General features: G+C 33.2%; 2 protein-coding genes across 2 annotated transcripts in view; one reads left to right on the top strand and one right to left on the bottom strand.

The window, feature by feature from the left end:
* LOC148946770 (uncharacterized) overlaps window positions 1-4,237 on the bottom strand; it is a 17,868-nt gene extending 13,631 nt beyond the window's left edge. The window contains exon 1 of the mRNA XM_089097134.1: window positions 4,163-4,237. Within this exon, the coding sequence (XP_088953260.1) occupies window positions 4,163-4,214 (52 nt within the window). The 5' untranslated portion in view covers window positions 4,215-4,237. The remainder of the gene's footprint in view (window positions 1-4,162) is intronic.
* Window positions 4,238-6,850: 2,613 nt separating this feature from the next.
* On the top strand, window positions 6,851-7,309 carry LOC148946769 (general transcription factor II-I repeat domain-containing protein 2B-like). Its single transcript, XM_089096422.1, has one exon. The coding sequence runs from the start codon at window positions 6,851-6,853 to the stop codon at window positions 7,307-7,309; it is 459 nt and encodes a 152-aa protein (XP_088952548.1).
* Window positions 7,310-12,500: the final 5,191 nt, after the last annotated feature.

Here is a 12,500-nt window from a genome sequence, read left to right as displayed (position 1 = left end):
ATTTAATAACAAATAATCTTTAAAACAGATATAAGGAAGAAGTAAACATTTTAAGGTATAGCCAAAGAAAGCATAAAAATAACTGGAGACAGATCAGTTCTACCCATGAAAAAAAAGTGATTTTCCTTATTGCTCAAAGTGGGGGACTGCAATTAGAATAGAATAAAATTTAAAATTTTTTTCATAGCATGGTTGCCAAATTTGAATTTTACGTCAGAAATACCACTAGTACATATACATTTGGTGTATATATATATATATATATATATATATATATATATATATATATATATATATATATATATATATATATATATATATATATATATATATATATATATATATATATATATATATATATTCAAGTACGGATAAACCTAAGATGGATCCAAGGGATAAAATTGTTTTCATTTTGATGTCCTAAGTACTTTAAAGAAATAATCGCTGAAAAGGTAGTGTTTGTACATAAGATTCAAACTAAAAAATATCTTCTTAATAGAAATAGACTTGCCTAATATACTGAATCAAGTCCGCATCGACTCATTTGGGTAGTATGAGTATCTTGAACTACAAAGGAATTAGCCACTCTACCAAACTTCGAAAAATGCTGTTTAAACTCATCATTTGATATATATTTAGGGAACCTCACAAACAATCTAAGAGGTTCCTTTTCACCCATTTCTCTCGGACATCCAAGATTACGACTGAAAGAGATCAAAACATGATATACATGTATAGCCTACATACCTACATACATGTATAGCATACATGAATATATATATATATATATATATATATATATATATATATATATATATATATATATATATATATATATATATATATATATATATATATATATATATATATATATATATATATATATATATATATATATATATATATATATATATATATATATATATATATATATATATATATATATATATATATATATATATATATATATATATATATATATATATATATATATATATATATATATATATATATATATATATATATATATATATATATATATATATATATATATATATATATATATATATATATATATATATATATATATATATATATATATATATATATATATATATATATATATATATATATATATATATATATACCATTCCTGAATCAGTGTCAGTTGGCAATTTTTTTTACTAGGCATTATTTTTTTTACGTACTTTTTAACTTTTGGTTACTATGGGCTGTGGTTCGCTCTTTACTAGGTTGTGGCAACTTTTGCAATCATTAAAAAGACCTGAAGAGTTTTCGATATATAATTATCCATGAATAATTAAAAAACGATTCTTCGAAAAAATCTCAGAAACAATAAAGTGAAATAATGTGTGAAACCATTTTGATTCATGATGAGTTTATATTGGATATGGGAAAGCGTGGTGTAAAAAAAGGAACTTTTCTTCCTTTAAAAGATATGTATGCAAATCTGAAAGCTGAACATCATAAAATAAAAAATAATCCCGTTGTCCCGGTTAAAAAAGGGGCTCGACAAGGGGAATAACTTCACCTACCGCTTTTAATAATACAATAATCACAGGGCAAGAGAGATGTAAAACAACTTGTGTCCTGTGATGTATCGATGTTTCGTTAATATCATACGCGGATGATATATTTAATTGGAGTCGCACTGTTTCGGGTATAGAGGAAAACTTTAACATCCTCCAGAATGATTATAAGCAGCTCGGATTAGAGTTTAATGCTGAAAAGTCAGAAATCCTGCTTTTCAATTGGAAATCAGTCCCCAATGGTTTTACGATTGCTCTTGGAAATACAAATGTTAAGCCAGTCCAGTTCATTACTTACCTTGGCCTTCCTATCGGTTCAACTCTAAAAACAACCCGTCGATTGCTTATCGACCATCTACAGAAGCGAATCGGTTTTGCATATAGTAGAATTGTTTGAAATAAGTTGAGGTTCAACAGAAAAGTTTTAGCTCGCCTTTATAATGCAATTGCACTCCCCCATTTTTTTTGTATTTGAGTCCTTTTTGGAGAATTTTTCCCGAGTGCGATAAACGTAAACTTCGATCTGTTTTCTTTAAGTATGCTAAGTTTCTACTTCGTCTCCCGCTTTGCTCCCGAAATTCTTTTCTTACTAGAAATTACAATTTAGCATCCCCAGCTTCAGCTATCCTTAATTATACCTCAAAGTTTAATAACAATGTAAAAAGCTACTTATGGTTTGGAATCCTCAGCCAGTAGAACTCAGTGTGTTTTTGTTTTCTTTATGGTTTAACCAGTCTTTTCTTGCTAGTGACTTGTCTAAAACTTGTACTTTTATGCATTTTTTTTTGTCGTGTATATTTGTCTTATTTATCTTTTTCTTGTATTTTTATGTACTCCGTCTCTTTTGTTTGATTTTGACGGGTAATAAAATATTACTACTTCAAAACCACCATTTTAAAAATGAGAGAGGTATTTCTCAGCAGGTTTCAGGAATTTAAAAACAGCAAAGCGACCTTAACATTCGCCAAAAACCCCCTTAAAGCTACGATAACAGATTTAAATTTTTCTCATTTTGGCATCGACATTAGTAACTTCGAAATACAATTGCTGGACTTAAAAAACAAGGAAATATGGAGCTCTAAATTTGAACGTCTTTGTGTTGATTTGGAAATACTGGAGAAGAACAAATGTGAACTTAGTTCACAACACAAGTGGTCTGCTTTTAAAGACCTGGAGAAGGAAGACATGATCATGTTCAACGCCTGGAATAGTATTCCTGACTCTTATGATCAGCTGAAAAAACTCGGGTTTGGTGTTCTTTGCCTTTTTCGGTTCTACATATTCATGCGAACAATCTTTTTCAAGCAGGAATTTTATCAAGAGTAAATTGAGAAGTCGTCTTATTGATGAGAACCTGGAATCGTGCCTAAAAATAAAAACAACAACATACAAACCTAACATACTCAAACTGTCCAAGGAGATGCAAGGACATTGTTTGCATTAAGTGTTTGTCAGTTATTGTCATAATTAAATTTATGGATATCTTACTTTAATTCATTTTTTAATCAATAAATATAATCTTTATTAATTTGAAATCAAGTTTCATTCAGTGTACCCGTAATTTAATGAAGGTCTAAAATCATAATAAGGGTTTACTACATTAATAAACCGATCTGGCTCTCTAATTTTTTTTTAATCCTGGTAATGTAAATATATGGCTCTTTGGCGAAAAAGTTTGCCGACCACTGGTTTAAACCACCCATTTCAACAACCTAATAATGACCGTCCACAAGGTCACCATACTAGCTAGCGTAGTTTATCTAGAGTGATCATTTCTTACGTGAAAGTGCATAATATGAATAGGCTAATAGTGTATTAGTATATTGTATACTCTGTAAGTCAACAAGCAACATTCCCAAGGTATATATTGACCCTTATTAATTGACAATCAAGAATAAAAAATAGAATAAAATATTAATTAATTCAGATAGTCAAGACCTACTTCAGAACACAAGTACAAGACCTTAATTTCATTTGTCGATTACCCTGATCGAGTCAAATTAATTTCATTTGTCGATTACTCTGATCGAGTCAAATAACCCATGTAATAATAACCTATATAAACTCAGATGTTTGTAATTAACCATAGAAAGACTACAGAAAATTTGAATATAAAATAATTTTTCTGCAAGGGGATTACCCAAACAGACCTCTTATTATTAGAAAAATGCCGTGCCCCCATTATTTGCTTTGAACTTGAAAAGAACCCAGAATGCGTTAAGTATGACGGTGTTCACCATCCATTGCTAGAGATCAGGCACTATAAACAATTCTTGTTTGACCCGGAGTCGGAAGATAAATATAATCCAAAGAAATACAGTCCTCAATATTGGAAACCACAAAAAATGCAATCCCGGATTTGTTAAAACTCAACAGAGAATCACAAAGAAAATTAATTACCCTAACTTACCTAAAACCAACGACATTTACAAAATAGACATGGTCCACGGGACCAACGTTTACGAAGACCCACTCTTTCGGCAGAGTCTTTATAAAGGCAAAAGCAAGAATCCCAATAATGTATACGGAGACACAAACTATATTAGTTCAAGGGTATAATGCCAATATCAAAAAGAAAAGTTCCGAAAATAAGAAAACAGAAGAATACGTACCCAAGAAATGTTGGACAATTGACGGCAAATATATTTGTGCCAGACAAGCCATGGCCGACGAGCCAATTAAGGACAATGTCGAACCATTACTTGAACTAAATGAGAAAAACACCCTGAGCGCATTAATTCACGAGTCTTTTTTGATTTTATACAGGTAAAAACTACAAGCCTTATTTGATTCATTCAATAGTGAGATACATAAGTTAAAGCAATGTACCACAAGAGTCTTCGAGGTATTTTTTCGAAAAATCAAATACCATAGGTCTACTGGTCTAATTCCAATTGTAGGAGAATTAGCTTCTCACTTATTTGGGCTGTCAACAGAAGAAGACTTGGATGTCCTAAGGAAAAACGTAAGGAAACTAAATAACGCTATGAACGTGACCTTACATGTCAAAAAATACAAGCCAGCATTGCTAATTATCAAAGAGACAAAATTAAAGCAATTTCAAAGAAAATCTCAAAAAAAGTAAATATAATGAATTACTTGAGGAACGAGGTGGATCGCATGATAACAGATTCGAGCCTCACTATGGTGTCACTTGACATAGTGACAATGTCTTTACTTAACCTAGCAACAGATATTAGCAAATTTGAATTCGCTTTATTTGCCCTTACCGGAGGAACCTTATCCTACGACCTAGTAGATCCTTCTAACCAAAAAAGTATCTTGGATGAAATAAAAACGCATCTTACATTCGGTCTGCAACTACCCACAGAACCAGAAGTAGCGAACCTATTCCATTATTACACAAAGCTGAAGGTTCACGTCACGGAGATAAACGGACAATTATTTGCAGTGGTAACAATTCCATTAATAAATCAGCAATCTATATATGACTTGTATAAAATTTCTACATTTCCAGCCAATATAGGCAAAACCAATTCATTCATGACTATTACGCCAGAATTAGAATACTTGCTAGTCAATCAAGACAGAAGAAAAGATGCCTTAGCTAACCCACAGGACCTAAAAGAATGCGTATCATTCAAAAATCTTGTATGTCAGCTAACCTTGCCTATTTACAACGCCAAATCTGGATTCTGTATGTTAGATATATTTTTGAAAGAGACCCAACAGGAAGAAATCCCTAATTCGCGTGAAGCTTTAGTAGGAAGTACCAAACGAGAGATATTTATTCATCTTAGAAATGATCTGTGGCTGTTTTCTGTTCCAAAAGAAACAGTTCGAACCCTATCATGCCATAATAATATAGAAAGAATTGATCCAAGTTACAGAACCGAATTACTATTACAAGATCTAGGAACGATAACCATAAAGCAAGGCTGGCGTCTGGTAACCAAAGAAACCACAGTACAAACACCATTAATAACTACAAGCACGAATATAACAATTCATGAGGCAATCAATTGCAAAACAGTCAGTTTATCGCACACCATCCCAATTATTAATAACGAGGAAGTAAAAACCTCAATATGGTCAAAAATAGAGAATGTCAAGGGAACTCTACCACTTACAAGAATAAGAGAAGCACTAGACCAGTGGTCGGCAAAGTGCGGCTCCGGAGCCGCATGCGGCTCTTTGGCCCCGCAAAAGCCGCTCCAGCACAAATATTTAAATGCAGGCAGCAGACGCGCAAGTCGCACTGAGGGTATTAGTCGGTTGACGATTGAAGGGACCGCGGCGCGGGGGAAACTCGCGCGTTTCTACATGCCAGCCACTACCCACTGTGCCAGTCAGTAGTCAGTTGCAGGTAGTGGTCGAAGCTTATCGTGTCTGTGTGTGTTACAAGGGTACCTTCTTGAAGACTGAAGTTGTTGTATTTTTCCATCTAGCTGCACATCTAACAGGTGTTTTTCTCATCAATTTAAAAATGACAATAAGTTTGTATTGGTGGCTTTTGAAAAGATTATAATTTGAAATGTTTTTTTAGGTGCCTTGAAATGGCTACCAAAAAGAAGCAAAGAAAAATAGAAGCAAAGAAAACCGTGAATTTAGAGCTGAGTGGACCGAGACTTTCGCATTTATGGTAAACTTAAATGGTCTTCCGACATGTCTTATTTGTAAGGAACAATTCACGCATAACAAGAAGTCAAATTTGGAGAGACACTTTACAGCTAAACACGCGTCATTTAGCACTAAATATCCTCTCGGTGATGCAAGGAAGAAAGCAGTTGAGGAACTTCAGATGAACCAAGAGACATCAGCTTCTGTATTTAAGAACTGGATGCAATCTTCCAGCAATGTTAATATGGCAAGTTTTGTTATCAGTCAAGAGATTGCTTAGAGAGGGAAACCGTACACAGACGGTGAATACATAAAAAGTTGTTTTATAAATGCATCTGAAGAGCTATTTCGGGGTTTTAACAATAAAGCAGATATTAAAAAAAAAAATTAATGAGGTACCATTGTCTGCCAAAACAATGAAAGATAGAACAATTAAAATGTCTTCGAATATAACCATCCAGCTAATCGAAGATCTGAAATTGATTTCGGCTTTATCAATAGCAGTTGACAAGTCTTGTGACATAAATGATACAGCGCAAGTTTCGCTTTTTGTAAGATTTATTTCTCATACTGGTCCTAAAGAAGAACTTTTAGGATTATTGCCACTCAAAGATCGGACAAGTGGAGAGGATATCGCAAATACTGTAATTGAGTGTATAGACTAACATCATATTCCTTTCGATAAAATTGTGTCGATTTCAACAGACGGGGCCAAAAGTATGACCGGCGTAAGTAAAGGGTTTGTTGCAATTTTGAAAGAAAAAATTAATCACGAGATACTTGCTTACCATTGCATCATTCATCAAGAAGCGCTTTGTGCGCAGACATTTCCAGAAGAAATTCGTAAAGTTATGGAATTGGTGATTACTATAACTAACTCCATTTTGGCTAAAGCTCTTAATCATCGTCAGTTTAAGGAATTTTTAGTTGAAATAGAGAGTGAGTACGCTGATCTTGTGCTTTATAACAAGGTACGTTGGTTATCAAGAGGAAACGTTTTAAAACGTTTCGCATCACTATTACCAGAAATAAAATCATTTCTTCTTGAGAAGGGTGTTCACTATCCAGAACTAACGGACGATCAGTGGTTACAAAACTTTTATTTCATGATAGACGTTACGTCTCATCTAAACCAGCTTAATCATAAACTACAAGGGAAAGGAAATACTATTTTTTGATGTTAGAAGAAGTTACTTCATACGAAAATAAATTATCTCTTTTTGCTCAAGATTTTGAAAGGGAAACTCTGTTTCACTTTCCGAGCCTGTTGAAGCATCGCCAAAAAAATAAATCCTCTATTGACAAACACTACTTCAAAACCACCATTTTAAAAATGAGAGAAGCATTTCTCAGTAGGTTTCAGGAATTTAAAAACAGCAAAGCGACCTTAGCATTCGCCAAAAACCTCGTTAAAGCTACGATAACAGATTTAAATTTTTCTCCTTTTGGCATCGACATTAGTAACTTCGAAATACAATTGCTGGATTTAAAAAACAAGGAAATATGGAGCTCTAAATTTGAACATCTTTGTGTTGATTTGGAAATACTGGAGAAGAACAAATGTGAACTTAGTTCACAACACAAGTGGTCTGCTTTGAAAGACCTGGAGAAGGAAGACATGATCATGTTCAACGCCTGGAATAGTATTCCTGACTCTTATGATCAGCTGAAAAAACTCGGGTTTGGTGTTCTTCGCCTTTTCGGTTCTACATATTCATGCGAACAATCTTTTTCAAGCATGAATTTTATCAAGAGTAAATCGAGAAGTCGTCTTATTGATGAGAACCTGCAATCGTGCCTAAAATTAAAAACAACAACATACAAACCTAACATACTCAAACTTTCCAAGGAGAAGCAAGGACATTGTTCGCATTAAGTGTTTGTCAGTTATTGTCATAATTAAATTTATGGATATCTTACTTTAATTCTTTTTTTAATCAATAAATATAATCTTTGTTAATTTGAAATCAAGTTTCATTCAGTGTACCCGTAATTTAATGAAGGTCTAAAATCATAATAAAGGTTTACTACATTAATAAACCGATCTGGCTCTCTAATTTTTTTTTAATCCTGGTAATGTACATATATGGCTCTTTGGCGAAAAAGTTTGCCGACCACTGCACTAGACTCACAAATTCCCCTATTCACTAATGAAGGTAAAAGATTAACGTACGTAGAAAGTAGATACGGAATATTCTCAACAAATTTTTGGTGGACTATACTCCTGACCATATGTTTCGTGTTCATAATTTCCCTGACTATAAGAATGTTATTAACCCTGAATTATAGAAAAACTATTAGACCACGGAGGAAAAGCACGAAGAAAGATCACATTGAGTCAAGTGAGAAGCAGAACCTTAACTCGGAACTCCCAGATAACCCTTAAGCCAAGTAAAAAAGGAGGACATTATCAAGCAAATGGGTATAGAGGTCCTCATTCGTCATGCCAAGTCCAGTCCCACTTCTCTAATTATCGTTTACGTAAAACCATGCGGCTATGATGATGAAATATGCGTTTCTTAAACAGCATGAACGTGTGAGAACAATAAAGGCCTGAAAATGTATAGTAAATTCAGACCTCATATTTAACCACATGAGTTGCCTCATATCTAATTAGATAGTTGAAAATTACATGTAAAATTAGTTGAGTATTAAAGAACGTTTAAAATTAAGTAACCGCAGCAACATTTGCTGAGATATATTTTTGAGTGGTGTCGAAATTTTCATATTGTATTAATTTTTCTTCTACTCAATCATTGTTTCAATGGTTACTGAGTCTATCTCACAGTGATCCAATATTTTTGCAATATACCAAAACTTATGTGAATTTTTCGTTTAAATTTAACATTGCTCAAATCGATTTGACACCGTTAATGTAATTACTACTTACAACTATTGCATCAAATAATAGTCGCAGTATAATACGCTAAATTAAGTTATGTGCTATTGCTTTATGTGTTTTAATCTACTCGATTGCAGAGAACATGATTCTGCCTAGGTATTTATATTCTAGGAAGCGGAGTAATCTAATGGAAAATCAATCATGATGTACAAGCAACTCAACAAAGATACAACCTATAGCATCTACTTTCATCATTCATCAACCACCGATTAGTTCTCACAAGAAAAAATCCCTAAAGACAATATTTAGACGGCAAGGTCCCAAACATTAAATCCTAAGGACCGAAAATAATCCTAGAGGTTAATCCCAAACTATTCCTTAACAATCACATATCTTAAACTATGGATCAAAAACAATATGTTGAAAATCGACCCTGAATCAAGTTTTCATCCTGCCGTAATTGTTACTAGATGTCGCAAAACAGCCCATCGTCTATAAAAAGAAGAGCAGAATATGAACAATTTTACGGGAAACACAGACTGTACATGTATTAAACTTTTCCCGAGAATAAAGTAACCGGAGAAGAAACCCAACCCAACCAAGTGATTAATCCCTCAACAATTGCGTATCTTAAACCACGGATCAAAGACAATATTTAGAAACAAGACCCTAAAATCAAGTTTTGAACCAACCGCAATTACATTAGATGTCACAAAATAGCCCATTGTTCGAAAAAAAGAAAGAGCCAAATATGAACAATTTTACGGGAAACATAAACTGTAAGTGTGTTAGGTTTTCCCGAGGATAAAGTGCCCAGAGAAAATACCCAGGCGAGCTATTAACATAGCTATTCCCTGTGATTAATCCCTCAGCCATTAGGTACCTTGTAAACATATCAACGACAGGATGTGGAAATTGACTATTAAATTAAGTTCCAATCCACCTGCAGAAAAAAAGTGTTATATTTTATAACAAACTACCAACCCATCGTATGATATGAAAAACCATGCACGAACAATTTTATACAGAAGTCAAGCTTATAAACATTTTGAAATTTTACACCGAGCATAAAGTGCCAAAAATGAAAAACCTAGAAGACAAACTATGAAAAATTAGCCGACTAAGACATAAATTCAATGGAAGCCAAAATAAAGTGAAAGCGTATGTGAGTATTATAGAGACACGTAGGATGATGAAGTAAGTGAGAAGTCTTATGTATCTATCATTCAACTCTAGTGAATATTAAGAAACATATCAATAAACAGATGAAACAAGTGCAAGTGACATTACTCCAGTGTTACTCTCAGATATCAAGTTAAAATCTCTTAATAATGTGTCAATTCGTTTCTTTTGCAAGTTGTTTTTAATTCATATATATTTTTGTTACAAGCTAGATGAAAAAGCCGCTCTTAGAAGTCAGTAGCTTATATTATCAGTAAAGCGTCAGGTGGGAATATAATGTAGCATTAGAAGCAATGAACGTGTAATTTCAATATCAGTATCATGTCAGGTAGTAGAATAATTCTAATATCAGGAGCAAGAGAATTAAATCATGTAGAATTTTTAGCATGTCAGGTGAAGGTATTTTCAGCATTAGGTGGAGGAAAACAATATTTAGATATTCAATTATATAATCAATATATTATAATCAGTAGAAAAACTCTTTGGTCCTTTTGTCAAATAGAGTGAAATAGGTGATGGAACTTAAAGTAATGTTTTCATAAATGTAAACACCATAAGGTAGTCAGGAATATGTAAAATTTACGTCTTACTAAAATTGAATTAATTAAAATAATAAGTATTAAATTTTAGAATTAACAATAACAAAACGTAATCAAAATTAAAAAAATTAAAGAGAAGTATTGAGCACAACGATGGGGATATCTTTAACAACGGGAAGGGTAATAAGTAACGGGATCAAAATTCAAAAACCTGAAATTACGTTGTAAGCCTCCTTTCCTTCCAAGTTAAAAATACCCATGTAAAATAGAACCACTTAAATCATTAACCTAAACCCATGTAAAATAGAACCGCTTAAACTATTAACCTAAAATCATGTAACCCACAGACATCAAATTAGGCCTGGCCATGCAATTTAAAAAGTAGCAAACAAATGTATCTTGATTGAATAAACTTTGCAAAATCTTTCCCACAACAAATGTGCTAGCGATAAATAAATTTATCTTGAAGCAGAAGGACAAAGTGTCACAAAAATTTGCAATAAATATCAGTGTGACTAAAAGTTACGTGACAAGCGATCAACAATATAGTTTAATTTTAAGAACTTAAATCACCAAACTGTTAAGAGAGAGTAGAATTTATTAGACAAAAAATAGCCACAAGAGATACAAAGTATTTTCATGTAATCAAGTTATATTGTTCCGAAACAAAGTTTAGGTTAGGTATTCCAATGTAACCAAGTTTTATTGTTCCGCTAAAAAGTTGCATCGCGATACATTATGAGCCATCTGGAAACTAAGTGACAAGTCGTGAGCAATAAATTTAAAAAGTAATACTTTGTTTTGACAGGAAAAATTCCAAGATGAAAATCTTGTGGTTATAAAATATATGAAAGTTTAGATAGTCAAATCATGTGGGTTTTGATCGAATTATTTATTCCTCGGTCCAATAGGAATACGGGTGACACATCTCTAGTAACGCCTTAATTTAACCCTCGGCAAAATTTTGATAGTATAGTAGCTAGGATTTGCAGTTTTTGGCCAGTCTTTTGCGAGTTTTTGGTGAGTCTTTTTCAGTCCTCAGACAGTTTTTTGAGAACCTATTTTTCAGACTATGTTCAAGTTAAACATTCAACTTTTAGTTCAGATAGAGCCGAGTTGGAGTCTATCTGTCAGTGTATGATAAACCTAGTGTCAGCTTTATGCAGTTAAGTCCGAGTACATGTCGTGACTAGACTCAAATCTATGTATTAGTAATTGTATTCCATACCATAGTGCACACACCAGTAATTTGAAGTGCCATTTATTGTGATATTCCTGAGCAAGCCTTGGACTTCGAATGTAAGTAGAACATAAACACATTACTTTCTTATTTATGTCTCTTCACGTCAGTATTTCTCAGAATAATTAGTCCTTCGTGCCTCCAACCTCTCTCGAGGGAATCTGAATCCTTATAATCTATTGTACAGGTAATGAGTAGTAACCTAATAACGCGACGACCCTAGATGTTATGGCTTTGCTTCATAGTGAGGTTCTTTAACAGTGGAATAGAGGGTCAGTCGAAAGGGTTTCATTTAGTAACAGCCATTGACAAATGCTCCCTTTTTAACCCGTTTTTTGATTCACCCGTCAACACTCACAACTCCCCCGGTATAATATCCCACAACACTCCCTTAATGAAATGCCCCCCCCCCGTTAAAATTAGTTAGACATTAGAATCGTTAGACAGGAATGAAAAAAGCCTCTTATGCACAACTTTTCAAATGATAGTTGTCATAAGCCAAGATTTCTAACGGCAGTTTTCATCGTGTGATTCGAAGTTTATGGATTTCTGCCGCAACCGGTCGT

This window comes from Artemia sp. Qi Xiang Cuo, chromosome 11 (genome assembly GCF_049724085.1).
Source record: "Artemia sp. Qi Xiang Cuo chromosome 11, ASM4972408v1, whole genome shotgun sequence".
Taxonomy (NCBI): Eukaryota; Metazoa; Arthropoda; class Branchiopoda; order Anostraca; family Artemiidae; genus Artemia; species Artemia sp. Qi Xiang Cuo.
Note: the sequence above shows the minus strand (reverse complement) of the source record. Positions and strands in the feature narration are given on the sequence as shown.